Source organism: Bufo bufo, chromosome 4, assembly GCF_905171765.1.
Source record: "Bufo bufo chromosome 4, aBufBuf1.1, whole genome shotgun sequence".
Taxonomy (NCBI): domain Eukaryota; kingdom Metazoa; phylum Chordata; class Amphibia; order Anura; family Bufonidae; genus Bufo; species Bufo bufo.
Genome location: NC_053392.1, coordinates 166,947,984 through 166,975,730, shown reverse-complemented (window position 1 = coordinate 166,975,730; position 27,747 = coordinate 166,947,984). Strand labels below are relative to the sequence as shown.

Below are 27,747 nucleotides of genomic sequence, written 5' to 3'. Positions count from 1 at the left end.
AACTGTTACTAAGGCCCTGCTAACACATTGCTGCCACCTGCTGGTGAACATGAAAATTATAGCAAAGTATATTTAACAAGGATTCCAATGCACATTTGTGAGGATATTAGATAAAATCACATTAGATGACAGTATAAATACACTTAACAGATTGTAGAGGGGTAAAAGAGTTTCGTAACATAACTCTAGGATGTTACATTCCCCCTTACTTCGAGTTACGCCGACCTCGGCTTATGCTTAGGAGGGAGAAGAACCAGCTCTGGGGTACCCAAATAAGTACAAAGTGCTGCATGTATTACATATAATGACATACAAAGACAAAACATATAACGGCTATCCCAAGGTTCCTGCCTGCATGAGTAGGTAGGGTGTCCTAAGTAACAGTTTCCCTCTCTCGGTATAACCAGTGAACCAAATACTGCACTAAGCAAACATTACTGACTGACTTTGAAGTGTTCTGGCCATAAAACACCAAAGAAAGCACCAAAGTCTTTACTCCATAATCCCACCATTATGTAATAGAATGCCCGCAAATGAAAGGGTGGCTTTATCCTGTATTCCCTTCCCTGCACCAAAGTCTGAAAAATAGGGCTTATAGCACGATCACTATGGTGACTAAGGGTAGCTAAAATGTGTCTCTAAGGTTTGAGGTACCATACCTTAGGCAAAGGCTCAGAAGGGGAGGTATTTACCATCTCCATGCACTTCTGGCAATGTCACAGGAGGAGGGTAGTATAATCCCATGGAACTCCTGGAAGTAAAACACCTCAGGATGGGAGCAATCCTGAACATATAACAAACAGGAAGGAGGGGTCTATGACTTCTAACCATTCCCAAAGCAGCGGGGTTACCCGTGTAGTTACTAGACCTGCCAGGACTTACCACTTGGTCCTACTTGTGCACTATGAGTAAGCCATTAGTATTAAGCGTCCATATAAAGGCAGTCCGTATTAAGAGAGGAGAGAACGTGAGCTGTAAAGTAAGGCATACTGAGTAAGTTGCTACATTTTTTGTTAAGTGCAATGTTAAGTGCAATTATCACAAATAGTGCAGGAAGGTCACATTGCGGCACCTAGAAGAGAATACACACAATGGGCATGTAATACTTGAACGTTACACAACCTGTGAACATGAAAATAAAATTAGTGCAAAAACATTATGCAAATATCAGTGTAATAATACGCTCAAATATGACTTGAGTCCTTTTTAAAAAAAATGCTTGACTGTGGACAGGAGCAAAAAGTCCATAAGTCACTTGTAATCCACAGGAAATAAACAAAATTAACTTGTAATCCAATGGGCAACAATAGAGTTAATTGTAATCCACACAAGGTAGTGGGTAATTGCTACAGTGGGTAGTTTTCCTCACAGGAAAGTTTGGAAAACATCCTCCTGGGTCCCATATTTGAGGACGCAAAAGTTCTTCTTTAAGCTGTCTGGTGCTCTCGGCAGCTGTAACTCTAGCAGAAACTTCATCTGCAATCTCCTGGTGGCTTTTTGTGGCAGAACTTGAAACTGCAGGATTGCCTTTCTCTGGAAAATCCTCTGTAAGCCTTGGTTTTGTCCTTGTAGGTGACAGGTTCTCAGGACAGCAATAAAGGACGGACCCGTGGTCTTTCATAGCAAAGAGCTCCGGATTCGGTGCTGGTTCTGATAGAGTCATATCAGGTGTGCTGTCTTCAGCAGGCGGCTCAGAAGAAGACTTGGAGGCTTCATCACTAAACATCCTCTGTATCTTTTTCTGCTTTCCGCTCTTTTTAGAAAGTCCTATAATTAACTCCACCTGCGGGCTTTCCATTGGGCAAGATCATCCTGCCAGGTGACCTCTTCATCACTGCAGGAACTGTTGAGGAACACAAGAGGGCGCTCCTGCTGTCATGCCGGTGACAGGTTTGAGAAGGTCTGAAAGAATATCTGCACATTAGTTATCTGACAGCCTCTTTTGGTTTCACTTTGTCTGTGTGTTGCTGGTATGTCCAGACCCCCTGTTCAGGTGTGGATCATGTGACCTTTACCTCCCCCTATTTAGTCTGACTTTACCCATCACTCCTTGCTCTGGATAGCTTCATTTGGTTTTTGGAAGAGCTGGAGTGTGGTTCGGGGTGAAGTCCTGTTCGTCCATCATCCATCAGCCTCAGAAGTTAAGCGTTCCGCTTGTTGTGTTTTGTATTCCCCCCCACCTTTGTTGTTTACTAGGCCTCAGCGAGACGCTGGTTCCTTCACCAGGGAAGGAGCGGGTTGTCTCTGCCCTGTCATTACTATTAGGGCATCTGAGGGCCACCAGGGTTTTCTAGGTTCCTGTGTATGGGCATCTCTACCATCGAGAGGTGCCCATACGGATAGGAGTTAGGGCAAAGAGCAGGGTTTTATAGGTGGTGACCCTTTTCCTTCCCTAGCGGTGAGGCCTAGTGTCTTTTCCCTTCCTTCTTGTTGTCTTTTGGTGTTCTCCCCTACAACATCCTGTCACTGCCATAGTTATGGTCGTGACTCCTGTCACCGCATGCAGTTGCCTGCGGTCTTGGTGTTGTTGTCAATCACAGGTGAGGGCTATAGTATGTTGCCTCACCTGTGGTTGCCACTGGCAACATTGTGTATGTGGCAGCAGAGCAGCCTGAGCGGTGCTAGGCAGCTTGCTGCAGTAGGCATGCGGTTGCACCTGGCAACCTCTCTTTATAGGTGTGCCTTTTATCGGTGTGCACGGGGTGTTATATGTGTTGTGTGCACTTCCCCTTTAAGTTGTTGTCTTCCCTTCCCTGGTGTTGGAAGGGTTAACTTCCTTCCTAGTGTGTGTGTGCACTGGGTGTGTCTGACTGTGGGTGTGGCTACTTGGCCCTATAAAGCCTCAGTGGAAGGCAGTAGTCAGAGAGGGTGCTTCAGCCATGCTTGCTGGAGACATCCTCCTGCTTATTTACCATCTGCCAGTGAGGGCCACCCTGGTTGTCATAAACGTAATGTCTGGTGTTAGTTTATGGTTTATCTGTTATTGCAGCATATGGTTTACTGGGTTCCCGTGTGATGTCTGTTGTGTGCTGTGTCCTTTATGTTGGTTGTGGATAGCAGCACTTGCACATGGGTTCCAGGTTGTGTGTCTGTGGCAGGTAAGTGTGGAACTAGTCTCACTTACCTGTCATTGCCATATGTCTGTTTATGCTCCCCCTTTCTATGTATCTTGGCCAGTGAGACTCCTGTTCCTCCGTGTCTTGGAGGAACGGATCGTCTTGCCCTGCTCCTAGTCCAGGGCCACCTTGAGGGCGAGCAGGAATATCAGGTTCCGGAGTATGAGCCCTCCTACCTTCAGGGTTGGCTCATACGGATAGGAGACAGGGTCAGAGTTAGGGATGTGTAGGAGGTGACCAGCTCCCTAATTCTCTGTCCTGGCCTTGCAGCGACTCCATCTGCTGATACCGCACGGCTGAGGGTTTTCCCCATCCTCAGCCGTGACACATCCATGACACCTGCATCATGTAGCTCAGGCTGGCTGCTGTGATGGAGCTCCACTGACCTCTTGTGGCGATTTCTGGTACTGTCTGGGTAGTGAGGCTGGTCAAAGCTGCGGTGAGCTGCTGTACATCGGGGAACTCCTACCGGGGCAGAAGGACTCAGAACTCCTGGCTATAGTGGCTCTGGCAAAGGAATCGCCAGTAGTGGTGATGGCAGGGAAGGAGCGCTCTCTCTGGGCAGTGGAGTGGGAGCTTTGGCCGCCTCCGCCGTGCCAACCGGCGTGATGAGGGACACCTTACGGACCTCTCTGGGTAAGACGTGCCCCTGTACTCTGGGACTGAAAGTGATTAATAAGTTATTTATTTGCCCCACCTGTAGATTTGAGGCCGCAGGGAGTTCAGGGATCACTATGGGGACCTCCGGGTTCAAGCGTCCCGCTCTGGCGGTATTGGTTGTGGGCGGCGTAGTGGATGTTCCAGCCGCCTCCGCAGCACCAGTAGGTGTCCTTGGCGGAGCAGGCCTAGGCCTGTTTGGGGTATCAAGACCCACAGAGAGCGGTGCAGGGGCAGGTACGGACCGGGCCTGGGCCTCAGGGAGCGCGTCTGCTCCTTCCTGATGTCGCGGCTGGGCGGCCGGTTCCGGTGCCTCCTGGTATCATCGCGGGCTTCAGGTGCCGTCCACGTTGCAGGCTGGTCCAAAGCCTGGGCAGCTGTGTCAGCGGCGTCCTTCGCAGGAGCAGGCTTAGCGTCGGCGGCCATCTTGGGGATGTCTGGTCAGCCGTCGCGGAGGTTTCCACAGCCTCTGGGGTCCGGACTGTAGCCGCGATGTCCTCCTCTCTGGTGGCGGCATGCGCTGGCTCTGGGGACACTCCGAACGTGCAGGGGCCAGCTCTCTTTACAAGCTGAGAGACCAGGATATCTGGTACGGTGGTCTCATAGACAAGCTCTCCCTGGATCGCCATCTGGTCCCATCTTGGAGAGGGAGTGCCATCTTCCTTGGCTCCTCTGGCGGGGTGCATTCAGGAAGTGAGGGTGGAGCCCAGAGGGAGGAGACTGCACTCCCTTGGCTCGCAATGCAAAGTTCTTGGTGGGCAGGCTTTAGATTTCCCGCTTCTAGGGGGGCGTATTCGGCATTTTAGCGCTCTTGAGAGGGCGTTCCTGTGTTTTTCCGCTTCTGGGTATGAAGAAGCAGCGCCATTTTGCGAATATGGCGAATTAACCCTTGGAGTGCTGGAGCGCACGTTCTAGTGCTTTCTGGCACAGCAACAAGGCAATAAAGTCAATTTTCTGGGTTTTTGCACAATCTGTAAATCTTGCAGTACTGTGAAACATGCAATTTGATCCAGTTAAGCACACAATTGGATCCGGTTCTGTTGGCACATAATTCAGTTCGTATCCTGTTGGCACACAGCTCGATCCTGTTCCAGTGACGCCAAAAATGCAATAGAGCCGGGGCGTGGTATGGTTACACGGACGCCAAATTATGCAGTGGGTCAGGATATGGGTATAATAGGTTAATAGGTTTTATAGGTTTTCTTCTTCGTGACGCCAATTGCAGCGTGCGCAGGGTACAGTCACAGGGCCCTTTAAGGTGTTGTAACTCACGTACCAGGTTAGGAATGCCAGGGTGGTGTAATGTCTCTGTATGAGTATGATAGTGGCAATAGTGTCAACAGTGTCTCCTACCTTGGTACGGCTGGACTCCTGGATCCTGGCTCACTTGCAATAAAATGAGTGTTGCTAGTAGGAGTAATTGAGGGTTTTGCAGCAATAATTGAGATCCAGACTTGGAATAAAGTTCAAACTAGTCTTTACTTGATGCAGCAGTAATCCATGTGAGATACAGCAATAGTCTGAAGTCCCAGCAGGTATTGGCAATGTGTGGCAGGAATCTATATCTTTTGCTTCTATCATGTGCCTGGAGCTCTCTGCAGGATAAGTCGTCTGCTTGTGGCTCTGTGATGTGGCAGGAATTAATATCTTCTGCGCTATCTGTCTTCTGCTGTATTGGGGACTGACTAGCTGAGGAGGAATTTAGCTACTCCTGGTCTCTGGACGTTACTCACAGTTGTGCTCACAGGGTATGGTTCTTCCTGGAATACTGGAGGTGGCTGCTTTCTACCAGCTGAGGCTGAAGACAAGATTCTGGTTTGGGATCACTAGAACTGGGAGCTCCTACCAGCACAGTCTTCTCCAAGCAGGGGTGGCTGGCACACTAACAGAACTTCCTTCCCCACCCAGGAGGCAGGATGTGGGAACATTCCACACCTCCTCACAGAGGGGGAGCTAAACTGGAATAAACTATTCCAGTCTAGAAACACTAAACTGTTACTAAGGCCCTGCTAACACATTGCTGCCACCTGCTGGTGAACATGAAAATTATAGCAAAGTATATTTAACAAGGATTCCAATGCACATTTGTGAGGATATTAGATAAAATCACATTAGATGACAGTAAAAATACACTTAACAGATTGTAGCAGGGTAAAAGAGTTTCGTAACATAACTCTGGGATGTTACACCTGTGCCATGTAAATTACTGCTGATCTCACTGTACTCCCGCTCCGCAGGCCTGGAGATCCTGTGCAGTGACATCATGCGCAGGCAGTGCAGCAGCAGTATGTCACGGCCGGGTGATGTTTAAAGGGACTGCGGCCGTCGCAATTTTTAAGTGAGGAAACGAGTGGGCCCCCTAAAGAAAAGTGGGCCCAACACTTGCCTGGGTATGCAGGGTGCTGACGCCGGCCCTGGCCTTGTGCATAACTAAACAAATACATATTTTTTCTAACCAGTTAAAAGAGTGCTTAGGACAAAACGTATGTATTCTGTTATCAGTAGTGTAGAGGCCTAAAAGAATTTCTGTGTGGGGAACCACCCTCTCATGCCCTAGACTAGCCATAATATGGAGTATCACTTTGCATGGCATGTTCCTTTTAATGGCTATATAAGCCTTTGGAGAGAATTTTTTTTATTACTGAATTGTACTCATTTTGAGCTAAAAATCATTTGTTTCAATTGGTATTTATTACAAATTTGGAACCCCTGTCCTTGTGCAGCCTTGAGTTTATCTAGTAGCAGGATCAGAATTTTCACTCTGTTCTGTCAGGCAGCTCAGTGGACGGCTCTCTATATCTGATCTCTGACCTTATAAATACTCACAATAGCTCAGTTCTTATCTTACTGATAAGAATATGGCTTAAATAATTGTTTATGACCTCTTAGTAGTTTAGAGATAAGGGTTATGGCACAAAGTGAAAGTAAAAAGTACGACCCACAGAGCTAGAAAAACAGTTAACCCTTTGTGAAAGAATGACACAATATTTTTAATAAAGACAATTTGGAAAAAAGATTTTAGCCCAAAATGAGTAAAATGCAATCATAAAAAAATTGTCCCTGAAGGTGCACATAACCCTTAAAGGGGTTGGCCACTATATAAGTACTTTCCACTATATAGTGGGAGGTAGGGTAAAAAAAGAGTTTCCTAATATACTTTATTTAAAAAATCCAAACGGTAATGTTTTTATAATGAGCCCCGCCCCCTCAGCCCCGCTCTGCGTGCAGCCAGTTCGTCCATGGCTGCACATGACATGGAGGAGCCTTAGAGAAAGCTCGTCCATGGCTTTATTCTAACTGCCGCCGCCCCCCTCCGCTATGGGAAATCTCACGCAGGCGTAGTACCGCGGACTGCCTGCGCGATGCAGAAGCTCCTGAGGGCAATAGCTTTAGCGCATGCCCAGTGACACATTTGAAGCTGTTGCCCTCAGGAGCTTCTACATCGCGCAGGCAGTCTGTGGTACTGCACCTGCGTGAGATTTCACATGGCGGCAAAGAGTTCGGGTGTGGAGAGTTACTTATGCTGGAAGAGACGCAGGGGTCAAGTCCTGGGAAAAAAAAGTGTGGGAACTCACCTAAGATCCACTGCAACCCCCCCCCCCCCCCCCAAAAAAAATATATATTTTGCTGAAAATTCAGTGCAACATTTATTGTAAAGTGCCAGTTTACACAATCAAGTGCAAAATTAACATGAAACAAATATATATATAGAACAGTTGGAAAAAATTTAATTAACACAGTGACACAGCCCATTAGAAAATATCCCACAAACTGGAATAACGTTGCCCTTGCCGTGCAAGATTTTCAACTTTCCTAGATTTATTATCATCTGCGCTGCGATGTGTGGTCAGCCATTTTGTGACGTATGGTAAAGGAGCCTCTACATTAGCCCCCCAGTGCCTCTCCATCAGCCCCCCAGTGCCTCTCCATCAGCCCCCCAGTGTCTCTCCCCAGTGCATCTCCATCAGCCCCCCAGTGCCTCTCCATCAGCCCCCCAGTGCCTCTCTATCAGCCCCCAGTGCCTCTCCATCAGCCCCCCAGTGCCTCTCCATCAGCCCCCCAGTGCCTCTCCATCAGCCCCCCAGTGCCTCTCCATCAGCCCCCCAGTGCCTCTACATTAGCCCCCAGTGCCTCTCATCAGCCCCCAGTGCCTCTCATCAGCCCCCAAGTGCCTCTCATCAGCCCCCAAGGGCCTCTCATCAGCCCCCAAGTGCCTCTCATCAGCCCCCAAGTGCCTCTCATCAGCCCCCAAGTGCCTCTCATCAGCCCCCAAGTGCCTCTCATCAGCCCCCAAGTGCCTCTCATCAGCCCCCAGTGCCTCTCATCAGCCCCCAGTGCCTCTAATCAGCCCCCAGTCCTCTATATCAGCCCCCAGAGCCTCTCCATTAGCCGCCCAGTGCCTCTTACCAGCCCCCAGGGCCACATTCACTAGCGCCCAGTGCTGCCCCATCCCCCATTTTTGCAGATTCAAAGTTAAGGAAAGCACGGATGCGGGAGATGTTTTTGATTTGGAGGCGGCAGGTGGTGGAAAGTTCTTGGATGTGCGGTCTGAAGGAGAGGGCAGAATCCAAGGTCACTCCAAGGCAGCGGACTTGGTTGACCGGGGAGAGTGTGCAGCCATTGATCGTGATAGATAGGTCTGTTGGGGGGGTTGAGCAAGATGGGGAAAAGAGGATGAATTCTGTTTTATCCATGTTAAGTTTTAGAAAGCGAGAGGAGAAGAAGGATGATATAGAAGATAGACATTGTGGGATTCTGGATAGTAAGGTGGTGATGTCTGGACCAGAGAGGTAGATTTGTGTGTCGTCAGCATAGGAGTGATACTGAAAGCCATGGGACTCTATGAGCTGTCCCAGGCCAAAAGTGTAGATAGAGAAGAGCAGGGGTCCTAGGACAGAGCCTTGCGGGACACCAAAAGAGAGGGAATGAGACGAGGAGGTGGTACGGGAGTGGGAGACGCTAAACGTCAGGTCTGTGAGGTATGATGCCAAGAGATGAGAGAGTTTGCAACAGAAGGGAGTGGTCAACAGTGTCGAAGGCAGAGGACAGGTCAAGGAGAAGGAGGACAGAGTATTGTTTCTTGGTTTTGGCTGTCAGTAGGTCATTGGTGACTTTGGTGAGGGCAGTCTCAGTCGAATGGTGGGGTCGGAAGCCAGATTGTAGGCGGTCAAAGAGGGAGCAGGAGGAAAGGTGAGAGGACAGTTTAGAATGGACATGTTGTTCAAGTAGCTTTGAGGCATACGGAAGCAGTGATATGGGGCGATAACTGGACAAAGAAGATGGGTCAAGTGAAGGCTTTTTGAGGATGGGTGTAATGGTAGCATGTTTAAAAGCAGAGGGGAAGACACCAGAGGTTAGTGATAGGTTGAAGAGATGAGTTAGGGCTGGGATAAACACTGTGGTGAGGTTAGGGATGAGGTGGGATGGGATTGGGTCAAGTGCACAGGTGGTGAGATGTGATCTGGAGAGTAGAGTGGAGAGTTTTTCTTCTGAAATGGTGGAGAAGCGGGTTTTGGGAGGAGAGGACCGAGCAGTTGTGTAGAGGGTCTGTGGGGACTGTGTAGTGAAGCTTTCTCTGATTTTGACAATCTTTTGTTTGAAATATTTGGCAAAGTCCTCAGCTGAGAAGATAGGAGAGGGTGGGGGGCGCTGGCCGACGGAGATGGGAGTTAAAAGTGCTAAAAAGTTGTTTAGGGCTGTGGGCCAGGGAAGATATGAGAAATGAGAAGTAGGCCTGTTTTGCATCAGCGAGTGAGGATTTGAATATGAGGAGGGATTGCTTGTATGCGGTGAAATGATCTTTTGAATGGGATTTCTTCCATCGCCGCTCAGCAGCCCTGGAAGCTTGTCTGAGTTTTTTGGTCAGGTTGGTGTGCCAGGGTTGCCTGTTAATTTTTGGGTTTTGTTGTGTGTGAGGGGGGCAACAGTGTTCAGAGCTGTACTTATTGTGGTGTTATATAGGGTGGTAGCAGCATCTGGGTCTTGGAGGGAACAGATGGTAGAGAGTGGGAGAAGAGAGTCAGAAAGCAAGCAAAAGTCTAGATGTTTAAGGTTCCTGCGGGGGTGTGCTAGTGTGTCGACCGGGGGAGCAGCAGAAGAGACCAATGAAGAGAAGGTTAGTAGGTTGTGGTCGGATAGGGGGAGAGGCGAATTAGAAAGGTTAGATAGGGAGCAGAGGCGGGTAAAGATAAGATCCAAAGTGTGACCATCTCTGTGGGTGGGAACCGAAGACCACTGTGATAGGCCGAAGGAGGAAGAGAGCGATAAGAGTTTAGAGGCGGCTGAGTGGCAGGTGTCAATAGGGATGTTGAAGTCACCCATGATGATAGTGGGGATGTCAGCAGAAAGAAAGTGTAGTAGCCAGGTGTTAAAGTGGTCAAGAAAGATGGTGGCTGGGCCTGGGGGGCGGTAAATGACGGCTACTTGGAGGTTGGAGGGAGAGTAGATGCGAACAGAGTGTACTTCAAATGACGTGAGCGTAATGGAGGGTGGCAGTGGAGTTGGGATGTAGGAGCAGGTGTCTGATAGGAGAAGACCAACTCCTCCACCATGTTTGCAGCCGGGGTGGGGGGTGTGAGTGAATTGAAATCCACTATAAGAGAGTGCAGCAGGGGAGGAGGTGTCAGAGGGTGTCAGCCATGTTTCTGTGAGACCCAGAAAGGAAAGGTTTTGAGAGATGAAAAGTTCATGAATGTACGACAGTTTGTTACAGACAGAGCGTGCGTTCCATAATGCTCCTGCAAGAGGAACCAAAGGAGCAGGGATCACAGGAATGGTTATTAGGTTTAAGGGGTTGCAGAAATTTGTAGAAGGAGATTTGTATTGGGACGTAGAGGTGATAGTGGGGATTTGCTAAGGGGGGCCTGGATTTGGAGAGATATCACCAGCAGTAAGGAGAAGAAGAGAAAGTGTTAATAGGTGAGAATAGGAGAGGGCAGGAGGTATCTGTGTGTGTTTGGGAAGGAAGTGTTTTATGTTGCCAAGCAGGTTTGTGCAAGCTGTCAGATGAGAAGGTAAGATGGACGGAGAGATGAATAGTTCCTTGCTGGGTGAATGGACGTGGGGGTATTTCAGGAGGTTGTTGACAAGTGGGAACAGTAAGATGAAAAATTTAAACATTGTTTGCATTAACAATGTCTGTAATTACCTGTGGTCCCATTCTGGTATAATTCAGTCTGTGCACTTAAGAGTTGCACTTGAGAGATGTTGCATTTGGAAAGACCAAGGTCTGAAAAGACCTAGGACGTTAGATTTATACCACTCAGTGTTCAATCAGGTGTGACCAAGAGGGGAGGGGGTACATTTGGCCTAATCAAGGAGGACCAGATACAGGGGTGAAATAGTCAATGTAAACAAATACTCAATAAATCCAGCAGGGAAAGAGACATTAATAGTTCAGACAAGACATACCAGGATTTAGAAGGAGAGATGAGAGGGATGGACAATATCAGACTGTGGAAAAGCTGGGTGTAGCAGCAAGCTTCAGACAAGACATACCAGGATTTAGAAGGAGAGATGAGAAGGATGGACAATATCAGACTGGGGAAAAGCTGGGTGTAGCAGCAAGCTTCTGACAAGACATACCAGGATTTAGAAGGAGAGATGAGAGGGATGGACAATATCAGACTGTGGAAAAGCTGGGTGTAGCAGCAAGCTTCAGACAAGACATACCTGGAGATGAGAGAATTGGGTGATGGTCAGTAGGCAGTGATGACAAAGTGGATTCAATATCCGTAATATTACATTCTGGTATAATTCAGTCTGTGCACTTAAGAGTTGCACTTGAGAGATGTTGCATTTGGAAAGACCAGGTTCAACATATCTCTTTAACAAAGACCTATGGAACACGTTATGAATCTTCAAGGCTTGAGGAAGCTCAAGACGAAAGGCTACAGGGTTAATAACGGCAGTGATCTTATATGGACCAATAAACCTTGGACCCAACTTCCAAGAAGGTATTTTCAACTTAATGTTTCTTGTGGACAGCCACACAGAATCACCCACTCTCAGGTTCGGACCACTCACACGTCTCTTGTCAGCCATACGTTTATACTTCTTACTCATCTTTTTCAGATTATTTAGAATTTTCCGCCAGATAGATGACAAAGAAGAGGAAATTCTTTCCTCTTCCGGTACACCAGAAGTCTCAGTACCAGAAAAAGTGCCAAACTGCGGGTGGAACCCATATGCCCCAAAGAACGGTGACTTATCAGTGGACTCCTGTCTACGGTTATTTATACCAAACTCGGCCAAAGCCAAAAACGAAGACCACTCCTCCTGGTTCTCAGAGACAAAACATCTCAAATAAGTCTCCATATTCTGATTCAGGCAGAAGAGAAGGACAATTGTACCCCCAGATAAGTACAGAACGCCTTCCAGAATTTGGAAACAAACTGAGTCCCTCTATCAGACACCACATCAGAGGGAATACCATGTAGTTTCACGATGTTGTCGACAAAAACCTGTGCAAGAGTTTTAGCATTGGGAAGACCTGGTAATGCTATAAAGTGTGCCATCTTACTAAATCGATCAGCAACAACCAGAATCACAGTTTTCCCTGAAGAATTAGGTAAATTTGTGATAAAATCCATGGATAATTGAGTCCATGGTCTGGATGGGATGGGCAACGGAAGCAAAGACCTGGAAGGCCGAGTATGTGTCACCTTAGCACGTGCACAAGTACTACAGGCTGACACATAGTCCTTAACACACTTACGCAACCCCAGCCACGAGAATCTACGAGATTTGAGATCAACAGTGGATCTGCTCCCAGGGTGTCTTGCGAGAACAGTACAGTGAAGTTCCTCGAACACCTTGTGACTTAATTCAGATGGAACAAACAACTTCCCCGGAGGACAAGAATCCGGTGCATCTCCCTGAGCCTCCAACACCTCTGCCTCCAGGTCGGGATATAGGGCGGATAAAACTACCGCTTCGAACAATATCGGACCAGGATCTTCCAAATCACCTCCCCCAGAAAAGCTACGCGACAAAGCATCAGCCTTGACATTCTTAACCCCAGGGTGATAGGTGACAATGAAATTAAATCTGGTAAAAAACAACGACCATCTGGCCTGTCTTGGGTAAACCAGATTTTTGTGATCAGTAAGCACAGTAATAGGATGGATTGCTCCTTCCAACCAATGATGCCATTCTTCAAAAGCCAACTTAATGGCCAGCAATTCCCTATAACCCATGTCATCATTTCTTTCAGCAGTCGAGAGTTTCTTAGAGAAAAATGCACATGGGCGCCATTAACTGGGTGAAGGACCCTGCGACAAGACCGCTCCTACCCCAACCTCAGATGCGTCAACTTCCACAATGAACGGCTGTGACACATCCGATTGCACCAGAATAGGGGCAGAAGCGATGCACTCCTTCACAGCTGAAAAGGCTTGTAATGCTGCATCAGACCAAACAGAGAAATCAGCACCCTTCCTAGTCATGTCTGTTAAAGGTTTAACCACAGTCGAATAGTTCAGGATGAATTTACGGCAGTAGTTGGTAAACCGCATAAGCGCCTTCAGATTTTCGGATCGATCCCAGTCCAACACGGCACAGACTTTCTCGGGATCCATACGAAAACCTGCGGATGAGAGCAGGTAACCCAGGAATTGCACTTCCTGAACTGCAAATACACACTTTTCCATCTTCGCATACAATTTATTCTCTCTTGGGATCTGTAACACCTGTCTCACATGGTCCTGATGAGTCTCCATATCGGGAGAATAAATTATTATGTCATCCAAATATACAACCACAAACCTCCCCACCAGATAATTAAAGATGTCATTGATAAAAGTGTTGAAAAACCGCTGGAGCATTGGTTAACCCAAAAGGCATGACCAGATTCTCAAAATGGCCCTCAGGGGTATTTAATGCAGTCTTCCACTCATCCCCTTCCTTGATCCTTACCAGATTATAAGCCCCCCTCAGATCCAATTTAGAGAACACCTTGGCAGCGACAATCTGATTAAACATATCCAGGATTAAAGGAAGAGGTTAAGTATCCCGAACGGCAATACGGTTGAGCTCACTGAAGTCCAGACATGGCCTCAGGGTACCATCCTTCTTTTTTACAAAGAAAAAGCCAGCAGCTACAGGGGATTTGGATGGTCCGATATGTCCCTTCGCCAAACTCTCGAATATATATTCTCGCATAACCTTTCTTTCAGGTTCCGAAAGATTATACAACTGAGATTTGGGCAGTTTAGCTCTGGGAACATTCCAGAAAATACATCAGAGAATTCGGAAATGAACGAAGGTACAGCTTTAGTGGTGACCACAGAGAACAATGTATTAAGACAGTTGTCCATGCAAAAATCACTCCAAACGAGAATCTGTCTCGCTTGCCAATCGATGGTAGGGTTATCTTTGCTTAACCATGGTAGACCTAACACCAACGGAGCGGGCAGACCCTCAAACACATAACATGAGATAGAGTCCTGATGAAAATCACCCACTCTTAAATGAATGTCATTCACCACCTGTGACAGGCATTTTTGGGTAAGAGCTGCTGAATCAATTGCAAAGACAGAAATACTTTTCTCTAGTGCACTAGTAGTCAAACCATGCATACGAACGAACGAACTGTCCATCAATCAGGTTAACCCCTGCCCCACTGTCGATAAATACTTGGATTTCCACAGTTTTGGACTCTAGCGCCACATCAGCAGACAGGAGAAATCTGGTACTACCAGTAAAAGACAAAAGTACGTTTTTTTGCTCCCCACCCACACCACCAATAGTAACTTGGAGATTAAACGTCTTTTTCTTGTTTTTACCTTGACGCTGCAAGAACGGACAACTTTTCACAAAATTTCCCTTCTTTCCACAACAAAAACAGACCCCCTTCATATGAACAAAGCTCTTACCAGTCCCAGGAGTAGCTCCCCCTAGCTGCATAGGCTCATCACAAGGCGTAAACTCGAGAGTCTCTCCATCCAAAGTATCAGAGGGAGCTGCCATCTCATATGATAGTACCTCCTGAGAGTGAGGGACTTTAGATCTCTCTCTCAGATGTCTATCTATATGTACAGCAAGTGACATGGCTGCCTCCAAAGACATAGGATTCTCGTGAAAGGCCAATGCGTCTTTCAGCCTCTCAGATAATCCCTGACAGATTACGCAGAGCTGGAGCTTTCCACTCCGTATCCGTAGCCCATCTCCTAAATTCAGAGCAGTAGATCTCCGCAGACCACTTTCCCTGCTGCAAGCCACGCAACTTAGTCTCGGCCAGGGAAATCCGATCTGGGTCGTCGTAAATCAAATCCAGAGCTCTGAAAAACTCGTCCACCGACCGGAGGGACTGTGATCCAGTCTGCAAAGAAAAGGCCCAAGTCTGGGCGTCTCCTTTAAGCAGCGACATGATGATACCCACTCTTTGACTCACATCGCCAGAAGAGCGAGGACGCAGCTTAAAATATAATTTACATGACTCCCTAAACAGGGTGAAATTATCACTGCCCCCAGAAAACCTGTCTGGGAGAGCAACCTTAGGTTCAGGGCAGGCCTGATTCCCACAGTCAGAACCAGCTGCCAGAGGTCTCTGGATCTGTGTGACGGTATTGCAGAGATCAGCTACCTCCAAAGACAAACCCTGTAGTTGTCCAACCAGTGCAGGGATTGGATCCATTGCCGCACTGATACAAACAAAATGGTGATTTTGGCATTGTATAATGTCACAACGAGGTGTGAGAGGGAACACCACACCAAACACAAGAAGGGGGGGGGGGGGGGGGGGGAAGGTATCTGGCCTAGAAGCTAGGGAGGGGAAAAGGTCACCACCTAATGAATCCTAACCCTAGCCCTGACTGCTAACCGAATGAACGGACCTCAGTGGTAGGACCGTTCATTCACTGGAGCCTAAAGCCTGACTACCCTGTAATTCCCTGAGATAGTGATAGGGCCCAAAGATGACCCGTTCCTTAAGCTGAAGGAACAGGGGTCTTGACTCAGACCAGATACTAGAAGGCAGGGGAAACGGCACAATACAAATACAAAGGAATGAGACACTTAAATCCTGAAGTAGAAGAAAGAGCAGGAACACCAGAGGAGACAACACACACCAGCTCTTCCACTTGCAAATGAAGCTATACACCGCAAGGAGTGAAGGGAGTAGTAGCCAGACTTAAATAGTAATGACCACTATGCTGCACCTGACTAGCGGTGTGGTCATTACCATCAACAACAAAGTGAAATTACAAGAGGCTGTCAGATGACATCATGTGCAGACAGCCTCTCCGACTTCTAACACCTAGCCTGGGAGTGACCGTGACTGTTAGTTCGGCCGGTAACATATACCCATTTTTAGTGTGAGGTACACCTGCACTGCATATGTAACAGGGAAATTAATATAGTTAATCCGTGTGTTAGTTCGGTGGGTGACATATTCCCATTTTTGGTGTGAGGTACACCTGCACTGCATACATGACAGGGAAATTAATATAGTTAATCTGTCGGTTAGCTCGGTGGGTGACCTCAAAGAATGAGGAGAGCATCAAATAAGGGACGTGGCCCTGGTCATGGTGCTGCTGGTGCTGGTGGAGCTCCTGTTGCAGGGAGAGGACGTGGTCGATCTGTGCCAGCTACACGCCCAAATGAAACACCTTCCTTAGGTGCACGTAAGCGACAGGACGTTCAGCGTCATTTGTAGGCCCGAATACTGGTGTATTAATGGTGAGGCCAGAACAAGTAGAGGCAGTAGTAGATTGGATGGGTGCCAACAGTTCCTTCACATTGTCTCCCACCCGGTCCCCTGCTGAAACCGCAGGCCCTCTGTCTTTCACCTCACCCCCTTGCAAATAAGCCAAGCAGTCTAAGGCCCCAAGTCATGCAGAAATCTCTTATGCTTTTTGATGACTTTGCTGGAGGGGTTTTCGTGGGCCATCCACCTACCTTTGCCCAGAAGTAGAAAAGATTCAGTGCACTGATGTCCAACCACTTATGTCTGAAATCAGCCCATGTAAAAAAAAGACCCTTGAGGAGGCCATAAACATACAGTAGCTATCGTCCTAGTGTTGTTTTGGCTCGGCTGACACCTATCAATTACAACTTCCTCCCGACTCCCCCATACACATACATGTTCAGTTCAGCCAACGCTTAGCTCCTGATAGAACAAAAGAATCAGGTGAAAATGTTCACTTCTGTCAGGGGCTCTCCATAGACATAAGACTTTCAGATGAACTCGCCACTCTCGGAGGGTTTGACTGATAATATGCTAATGTGTATGGGGACCTTTAACTGTTAATGTGGACAACAGAGATAACACATAAATAATTAGCAGTCTAGTGCTCATACCTGAGATGGATCTGGGATTGGTAAAAACCAACCCTCATTTCCCCAATAACAAAAAAGTAACTTTAGAAAGTCTGAGCTTTCCACTACAGACCAACATATGACAGGATTCTTGGGAAAATATCTTTCAACTGTTTGAGCCTGTGCAGTCAGACACTTTTAGCTACAAGGCATCTGCATTGCCCCGCAAATTTCCTGATTTGGGTTTTGCTGTAAAATTAACATTTCGTAGAGCAAGAAACCACCTTATGACTTCTGGGTTTCTCACTTTAGCTTGACATATTCATTAGAGAGTACTATAGTAATAATATATGAGTGGAACTTTGATCATTTTCAAGACTATATACCAATTGTATGAACTCACCCTTGGCTTTATATTGATCTATAGGTGGCACAGTGAGAATGGATGTCTGGGATGGCTGGAACGAACTTCTTGCTGCATGCGTGCTTGGACACACACAAAATGTCCAGCGTTACCTATCAAAGCATAAAACTATACTCAGGTACATACCCTCACCATTACTTTTATTTTACTTTGTGCTAATCCAGATGTTATAAAATCTGTTGATGATCCTTAACAAATGTCAGTCTCCTCCCAGATTCACAGGGTTGAGGGGAAGAGCACAAAGGAGCAGATATTTCCCATGTTATGGTAGTTTGCATTGTAGAAAATATAGAAAATATTCTGTGCATTTTCTTGGGGTGATAGTGACATTATTTGCATTGTAGCTTTCATTGCTAATAGCCCAAAAAATTCTAAAGCAGGAATAATCCCTGTAATGACAAACAATTTGAAATTAATTATTCTGCTCCAACAGACATAATGGTAATCCTTAATGATTCAAAAATTCTAAGTTTATCTTTACATCTTAGATCAGCTTTACAAGTTGTGGGGAAGAATTACTATTCTAAGGCTGCGTTCACACGGGCGAGTATTCCGCGCGAGTGCAATGCGGTAGATGAACGCATTGCACCCGCACTGAATCCTGACCCATTCATTTCTATGGGGCTGTTCAGATGAGCGGTGATTTTCACGCATCACTTGTGCGTTGCGTGAAAATGTTTTTCACGCAACGCAGGCCCCATAGAAGTGAATGGGGTTGCGTGAAAATCGCAAGCATCCGCAAGCAAGTGCGGATGCGGTGCGATTTTCACGCATGGTTGCTAGGTGACAGTCTATTCACTATATTATTTTCCCTTATAACATGGTTATAAGGGAAAATAATAGCATTCTGAAAACAGAATGCTTAGTACAAGGTCAATTGAGGGTTAAAAATAATAAAAAAAATTAACTCACCTTCTCCTCTTGTTCGCGTAGTTCTCATGGTCTTTAGTTCTTTAAAAGATAAACTTGGGCTAAAGGACCTTTGGTGACGTCAGATCACATGCTCCAATCACATGGTCCATCACCGCGGTGATGGACCATGTGATTGGAGCATGTGATCTGACGTCACCAAAGGTCCTTTAGCCCATAGTTTATCTTTTAAAGAACTAAAGACCGGAAGAACTACGCGAACAAGAGGAGAAGGTGAGTTAATTTTTTTTTATTATTTTTAACCCTCAATTGACCTTGTACTAAGCATTCTGTTTTCAGAATGCTATTATTTTCCCTTATAACCATGTTATAAGGGAAAATAATAACATCTACACAGCCCCGATCCCAAACCTGAACTTCTGTGGAGAAGTTCGGGTCTGGGTACCACAGTCGGTTTTTTATCACGCGCGTGCAAAACACATTGCACCTGCGCGATAAAAACTGAACATCGGAACGCAATCGCAGTCAAAACTGACTGCAATTGCATTCCTACTCGCGCGGGTTTGCCGCAACACACCGGGACGCATCCGGAACTAATCCGGACACGCTCGTGTGAACCCAGCCTAAGGCTGGGTTCACACGGGCGTGACAGATTGGCTCAGGATGCGTTCAGGGTGCGTTCAGTTAAACTCGCACTATTTTGCAAGCAAGTTCAGTCAGTTTTGTCTGCGATTGCGTTTAGTTGTTCAGTTTTTTCCGCGCGGGTGCAATGCGTTTTGATGCGTTTTTCACGCGCGTGATAAAAAACTGAAGGTTTACAAACAACATCTCTTAGCAACCATCAGTGAAAAACGCATCGCACCCGCACTTGCTTGCAGATGCAATGCGTTTTTCACACAGCCCCATTCACTTCTATGGGGCCTGTCCTGCGTTACAAACGCAGAATATAGAACATGCTGCGATTTTAAAGCATTGCAGAATTGATGCGTGAAAAAAAAAGCTCATGTACACAGACCCATTGAAATGAATGGTGCCGGATTCAGTGCGGGTGCAATACGTTCACCTACTGCATTGCACCCGCGCGGAAATCTCGCCCGTGTGAACTCAGCCTAAAAGTGCAAGAATTCTGGTCCAATTTGAATAAAAAAAAACAGATGTACATGCAGTGTGCCAGATTTATTTTATGGTTTAGAAACTGTTGAAAAGTCTCTTCCAAATGGTCAAAAATGCACCAAAATTGAACCAACAGCAGCGACAAAGCTTCTGTATGTTATTGCGGAGAAAACGACAGGTTATGCATTTCAAATTACATGTATACGAGCATGAATTAAATAGCATTAATTAAATAATATGTTCTAGTCTCTTCTGCAATTAATTATTTGTATCTCACAATCAGGTTTCAGCAGCGAGTAGCGCTTTACATAGCTGCACATTTTGGCCATCTGGATCTTGCAGAATGGCTACAAAGAAAAGGCACGAGAGCAGATGAGGCAGTTGGGGTTCATCCATATAGAGAATGGTGCCGTGATACTGACCATCCCGATAATGAAAAATGTGCAGTTCATGCTGCTGCCGAAAGAGGTCAGCTTCTTCTGATCAAATCATTCATTGCACGGAATGTATTGTGTTTGGAGTGTCAAAACGGACTGGGTCAGACACCGTTCAAGGTATGCATCCAGAATAGACATAAAGACTGCCTTCTGTATTTCATAATGAAAACGTGGTCTGTTGTCTCCTTTCCAAAAGTCTCTCTTCCCATGAACATCTACATCAAAGTTAAAAAATGGCTATACACAGCCCAGAAAAAAGTCTACAAGGATAAAAAAAGGCTTCCACAATTTAAAACTCGCGTTGGGGACCCCGTTGTAGTTGATGGTTTCACAGAACCCAAGATGACCAGCAGAGATTTACATGGAATTTATAAGGACAAATGGAGAAGGGCTGTGCAGAATTCTCAAGCACACAGCAGTCAAGCAATTGTCGATGCAGTATTAAAATTGCGTCCTCTGACATTGAAGCAGTGGCCCAAAAAATTATCCAGATTTCCATTACTAAAGCAAATAGGAGAGAATCCCGTCGACACAAAATGTCAATCTGCATGGGAATCTCTGGATATTAACGATGTGTATACCCGTAGCTGGCATCCTCATATCTCACTTCCACCCATCACAAATGCCAGCAACAGCCGTCCACGTCACTTAAGGACTCCCCAAGCTGCTTTTTTGCTGAATTCATCTATGGAGTCCTTTTCAAAATACAGTGGTCGGACACTAAGACAGAATGCAGTATACCTCTTAAGCCTTGCAAGGTAAGGGTGTAAGTTACTTATCTGCTTCCTATTTTGCTCACTTTCTGTAGGGTATATGATCTAAAGATGCTGTTTCTACTATAAACTGGGATAGGAAGTAGAAACCATATACATTTCAGAGGCTATAAAAAAAACTGTTCGGTCACCCGATCACACAAACACTACCCTCTCTTTCCTGGATCTTCTGCTTCTCTGTTTTGTGTGTCAGTGTTATAATGTCACTATGCCACTCAAGAGTCAAGAAAAAGCACCAAAATAATACCTTCTGCAGAAAGGTAGGTACACTCATATACCCCATGCCATCTTTGAGATGAATACTCCTATTTCTTTTCCTCATCAGTTGTTTTTTAGGCTACTTTCACACTAGTGTTTTTTCTGGATCTGGCAGGGGTCAGCAAAAACACTTCCGTTACTGATAATTGTATTATCTTTAAAGAGGACCTTTCACTGATTCTTACCCTATGAACTAAGTATACAGACATGTGGATCGGCGCCCGGGGATCTCACTGCACTTACTATTATTCCCGGGCGCCGCTCCGTTCCCCTGCTATGCCCTCCGGTATCTCCGTTCCCTAAGTTATAGTAGGCGGAGTCTGCCCTAGCGCTGGCCAATTGCATTGCAGAGCTCACAGCCTGGGAGAAAATAACCTCCCAGGCTGTGAGCTCTGCGCTGCGATTGGCCAGCGCTAGGGCAGACTCCGCCTACCATAACTTAGGGACTGGTATCTCCGCCTACTATAACTTAGTGAGCGGAGATACCGGAGGACATAGTAGGAGAACGGAGCGGCGCCCGGGGATAATAGTAAGTGCAGTGAGATCCCCGGGCGCCGCTCTCCATGTCTGTAAAGTTAGTTCATAGGGTAAGAATCGGTGAAAGGTCCTCTTTAACATAGCCAAGAGGGATCCATCATTAACTCCATTGAAAGTCAATGGGGGACGGATCCATTTTCTATTGTGTAACATAGTGTCAGAGTTAAACGGATCCATCCCCATTGACTTGCATTGTGGGTCATGACGGATCCATCTTGTTCCGCATCCCACGATGGAAAGAAAACCGCAGCATGCTGCGGTTTGCTCTCCGGTATGAGAACGGAACGGAATGCATTTTGGAGCATTCTGTTCAGTTACGTTTTGTCCCCATTGACAATGAATGGGGACAAAACGGAAGCATTTTTTTCTGGTATTGAGACCCTGTGACGGATCTCAATACCGGAAAATATTAACGCTAGTGTGAAAGTAGCCTAAGTTACATGTGCTTCTCAGAAGAACAGGTAACAGTTCACATTGCTAGTACAGCCTTCCCCCAAAGGATTTGTTACTTTTCCATATTCCTGAAAGGCAAAGCTGCTTAGTGATGTATAGTACACAAATACTTTGCTAGATTTGCTATTTAGAGTTTGGGAAAGCTTCTTCACAGTACCGGTGCACTTTTCCAGGACCAAATCTAACCAAGAAAGAGCACAAAGCAAGAAATTGTATTTACTATTGATTTTCATATAAAGGGTAAATTATCTTTAAAGGGAATGTGCCATCAGAAAATTATCTATTGCTTAAATAAATTTTTCATATTTTAAGAATATTTGGTAATTTCATATTTTTTCCATGTCACTATTTTAGAAAAAAATCCTGAAATCTTTCAGTTTTCATACTGAACACTGGGCCTCATAATAGGCAGACTGTTTTGTAGAGATCTGATTATTATAATCATAGGCAGGATTACAAGATATTATATTTACATTCACAATGGGTGATTGTTAAAGCTTATCTACACCTCCTCTCTGCACAATGACTTGTGCACATAGCATGCCTAGAATACTCTCTTATACAAGCCAATGGACATCTCCAGTCTACAGGTTCCTAAGGTCCACGTGGCTGTTATAAAACAGCTCAGGCAAAATATCTTCCTCCAGAATCATGTACAGAAAATAGAATAAAAAAAATCTACCATCAGAAAATACATTTCTCAGAAAAAAAGAACGTGTCAGTATCTGGTATTATAGAATTTCTTTTTTAAGTAAATATAGTTAATACATTACCTTTAACCCCTTAAATCCATCTTGCATAACAGTAGAGAAGTTCAGGTACTGACAGATCTGAGGGATAAAAGATGAGAAGGAGGTCACCATGTAAGTGTTCTGTTCATTCCCCAGTTAATGTAAAAAAAAAAATTCTTGAACCAGAGGGTCACTTTAAAAGGTAAAGTCCTCTAATGTGGATGCCTGAATACATTCACTTATTTTCTAGTCATTGCTGGCAGTGATAACGTTTTTCAAGAATTTTGCACAAAATGAAATAATGTGCACTTGCTATTTGCATGAAATGAAACAGTGCTGCATCAATGTTTGGTAACGCAATTATTTTTCTTCTACAAAAATATTCATGGTATAACATTGACATTGCAATGTCGTTATAGTGAGTTTAAAGAAAAGCCTTGGCTCCAGCAGCTGGACATGGCAAGGAGGCTAGCCAGAAAATCAGTGCACAACGTGTAAAGATCTGCAAGATCCTATACAGAGGACAGCAATACTGACCAGTCATGCTCATCTTTTCTTGCTGTTTGTAGATATTACTGCTCATCTGTGTATTACTTTTCTGCTTTTGTTCCATATCCAGGTAATGCAGATTACAATATGTATCCTACATAATGTTAAAATGGTTGACCATTATTTAAAAAAATGAATTTGGCCAACTGCACTCCAGCAATGATGGACCACCACTGCGGCCAGTCTTTTTTTATTATCTTTGTAAAAATGCAACTGTCCAATTTTTTAAAACCTGCACAACCCCTCTAATTTCTTACTAAATGCATGCTATGTTTAATACTTTCCTTGTATCTTAAAAAAAAAATCATTCACATTTGTTAAAAAACTACCCTTCAAAGGAAGTATAAGTGTGTTTTCTTATCAGAGGAGAGTCACCCTCATTGCCTTTCAGCAGTGTGTAGTTCTGCTTTCCCTGCCTGCAAGGTCTCTGTATGTAAGGGCCCTCTCACAGGCACAGGTTGACACTGAGGATGTAACTTGCTGTCAACTATACTTAAAGGGATTGTCCCACGAAAATATTCTACATTCTTCAAACCAGCACCTGAATCTGAAATATATTGCCATTGTATTTACCATATTTTTTGCTCTATAAGACACACTTATTTTCCCCCAAAAGTAGGGGGAGGAAATGGCAGTGCATCCTATGAAGCTAATACTAATGAATGATTCCACTGGGGAACTACTCATTAGTAGAGTAGGACCAGAGAGCGGTGAGTGTAGCGCTGATAGTGCTGGTATTACTCACCACTCCCTGATCTGCTCCAGGCACCATGTGTCCTGACACCAAATTGAAATCAGTGCACAATAAAACACATCAAAACAACAGTTTTATGAATTCTAGTACTAGGAATGTAATGTATTGTATCATGTGCACAGCATTCAATGTGTGATGTGTTAAAAGTACTAGTTGCCAACTAAAATGTAGAATTAGGGAGCATATCAATAGGGCAATCAATACTGAGGTGAGAAATCCTTCAAATGTTTCTAAACATTTCAGACATCATGTAGATACAGTATAGGCGGTCTTAGGTTTTCAGGCATAGAAAGGGTTACGATGCTTATGAGGGACAGAGATTTAAAAACCTACATCTACTAAATAGGGAAAGTTATTAGATATTAATGTTTGATACATCGTTCCCAAAAGAACTCAATCATAAAACTGATTTGATTTGGGGTTATTAATTGGTTTTATTATGTATATGTTTGTTTTATATTATGTATATACACATCTTTAGGTGCCTTTTTTGGTGATTGAGGGGTCTGTCCTATTCAGACACTTATATCCCTTAAAGTGTATAGGGGCAGTGATACTGACCATTTTTATAATATTGATAATACATGTACCGTATATAGAAGGCGGCTCACCCCTGATACTACTGGAAACAGGTGCTCTTGCCCGAAATGACTCACCCTTGTCAAATGAATTTTGTATATAGTAGTAGTAGCGGGCAGGCACTCTATTTATGGGGTCATAGAAAAACCATTTAGTAAGGATATATTTTTTAAAAATATATTTATTCGATCAATTCAAACAAACCGATAAAAATAACATATAAAATCCCACTAGCTCGATAATCTGCTAGTGAATATTAATATAAGTGGTGCAGTGTTCTAGCAATATCTGGACAGCAGTGCTCTATCAATAAAGCAGCAATATTCTAGCAGTATTTTAGCAACAGTGTCTTGGCACAATTAGCAGCAATATTCCAGCAGTACTGTCTTGGCAAAAATGGCAACAATATTTTGGCAATATCGGCAATAATAGCAGCAATATTGGTAGGGTGCAGTATAGTGCAGCACTGATATAGCCGCAATTGGATTAGTCCTGACCTCAACCCGATTGAGATGCTGTGTCATGACCTCAAGAAAGCGATTCACACCAGACATCCCAAGAATATTGCTGAACTGAAACAGTTCTGTAAAGAGGAATGGTCAAGAATTACTCCTGATCGTTGTGCACGTCTGATCTGCAACTACAGGAAACGTTTGGTTGAAGTTATTGCTGCCAAAGGAGGTTCAACCTGTTATTAAATCCAAGGGTTCACATACTTTTTCCACCTGCACTGTGAATGTTTACATGGTGTGTTCAATAAAAAACATGGTAACATTTAATTCTTTGTGTGTTATTAGTTTAAGCAGACTGTGATTGTCTATTGTTGTGACTTAGATAAAGATCAGATCACATTTTATGACCAATTTGTACAGAAATCCATATCATTCCAAAGGGTTCACATACTTTTTCTTGCAACTGTATGTTGATGACCTATCCTCAAAATCAGAGCGGCGGGGGGTCCTGTACCCGACACTGCTTCCTGTTCATTACACTGCGCGTCATCTCCTGTGGAGCAGTGGTGCAGTGTAATGATAAGTACTTGCTCCATTCACTTGAATAGAGTGAGTACTTGTAATTACACTACACCACTGCTCCACAGGAGATGACGCGCCGTGTAATGAACAGAAAGCAGTGCTCGCATGGAGTGCCACCTCCTTATCAAACAGCTGATCTGCAGGGGGTGCCAGGTGTCGGACCCCCGCCGTTCTGATATTGATGGCCTACCCTAAGGATAGGTCATCAAGATATATTGCTGCACAACTCATTTAATGCAAAACAGACATTAAGACATTTCATATTTTTGACAGATTTTGACCATTTTTTAACAAAAAAAACGAAATATGTATTACCCTGATATCCCATATGTGGCCCTAGTATGCAACTTGACTCCAATGCTTGCCTCAGAAATGTACCTTGTGATGTTCTAGGGGTGTAGTGAGCAATTTAACCCCACAGGTATTTCATAGAGTTTATTATAACTGTGCCATGAAAATAAAATGAAATGAAAAATTAAATTACATTTGTCCAGTAATATGTAGGTTTAGCTCAGTTTATATCATTTTCACATAGGTTATCAGGAGAAAAAGAACCTCACACATTGTTACACATTTTTACCAGTACAGAAATACCCCATGTGTGGTCATAAATAGTTGTTTGGAAAGTTGGTAGGGCCTAGAAGGGAAGGAGTGCTATTTGACTTTTGGAGCATGGATTTTGCTGATTTTCTGAGGGCCTTCTAATAACTTTTTTATCTTTAGCTTTTTTTTTATCTTGTCGGCTGACCTGTGTGAGGACTTGTTATTTGCAGGACCGCACTGGTACAATTTTGGGATACTTATGGTTTATTGATTGGTTTTTATTTCATTTTTGGGAAGCAAAGTGACCGAAAAAATAGCAAGTCTGTCAGTGCTTTTGTATTTTTATTTGCAATATAAATGACATTTTAGCTTTATTCTGTTGATTAATATGATTATGGTTATACCAAATGTTAATGTGATTTATTTTATAATGCTTTTTATTGTATTACTACTGTTATATGATTAAATCACCATTTTCTAGGAGTCATAAATCTCTGTTGTATTTTTTGTGATTCAGGGGTTTCAGTCGCTGCACGCGTGTGACTTGCACTGGGACATCATTAATTTCTATGGGATCACCGCAATACTGCGATTCCCCTGTGATCAATACTGCGATTCCCCTGTGATCCTGGCCACAGCAGCTGTCAACCGACCAGTGTGTCAGTGTAGCCTTACCCTTAAAATCGATTAGCAGTGCTATAAAAAGTTGCAGTGTTGCTCTGGCCTAAAGGTGAATATTTTTTAAGCAGTATTGTAATTTTATATGGTGCCAGAAATTACAGGACTGAAGCAGTGTAGATACAAAAGGAACACAATTCTGAGATACAATATTTGTCATCAATTGTTTAAGCCATAGTAAAAGCACGGACAACCGCTATAGCTGAGATATATTCCTGATCATGGCTTAAATAAAAAGAAAAAAAACAATCAAGGTTTTTTTTTGGCATTGCGCCACATTTATGAATTGGCGCACGCTTTTGCAAATGACAGTATGCTAGGGAGTTACCTGGTATCCTGCGATTTTTTGTGCGAAATTTAAAAATGTTGCATGTTATAAATACGCCATAAAAATTATCTACTTTTCAAAGTGGCGTGGGGTGGCGTAGCTCACAAAAATTCACAAGATTTTGCAGAAAAGTTGCACATAACATCATTTGCAACTTTTCCACATCAAAAAACTGGCGTAACAGTCTTGATAAATGTCCCCTCCCAAATACTGAAGAATGAGTGAGGTCTACTCACTAACTAATTCACTCATAAAATCATGCAATCGATCAGTAAGGATTGTAAATGACTTTTTTCCTACATTATTATACACTGCTGACTTTTCCATGTGTAGCCTTCATCCATTCTTGTCCTAGCCTCTAGGGGGCAGTAAGAGATTATAGAATTGAATAGCCAGTCATTTAATAGGAAGTTACACATAACCGTTAGCATCTCAATAGCAATGTTGTGGTCAAGTACTATACAATGTAGCACCTGTACCCTTTTCTCTAAGACTACAAAAGACATGGGGACAGGCAGGCACCTGAATATTCGTTATCTCATCCATTTTCAGTTTTTTTATGTTTTATTTCATAAAAAGAAAAAGAAAAATACAATTAAGGGAGATTGTTTTGTGGAACCATAGTAAAGCATTTTACTTAATATGACGCATCTAGG

General features: G+C 44.5%; 1 protein-coding gene across 1 annotated transcript in view; it reads left to right on the top strand.

Annotated features, from left to right (window-relative positions):
* The window catches only part of ANKUB1 (ankyrin repeat and ubiquitin domain containing 1), a 36,708-nt gene extending 13,407 nt beyond the window's left edge, over nt 1–23,301 (top strand). Inside the window, exons 4-6 of the mRNA XM_040431046.1 lie at nt 17,458–17,572; nt 19,721–20,632; nt 23,046–23,301. Coding sequence (XP_040286980.1) covers nt 17,458–17,572; nt 19,721–20,632; nt 23,046–23,124 — 1,106 coding nt within the window. The 3' untranslated portion in view covers nt 23,125–23,301. The remainder of the gene's footprint in view (nt 1–17,457; nt 17,573–19,720; nt 20,633–23,045) is intronic.
* The last annotated feature ends 4,446 nt before the right edge of the window (nt 23,302–27,747 follow it).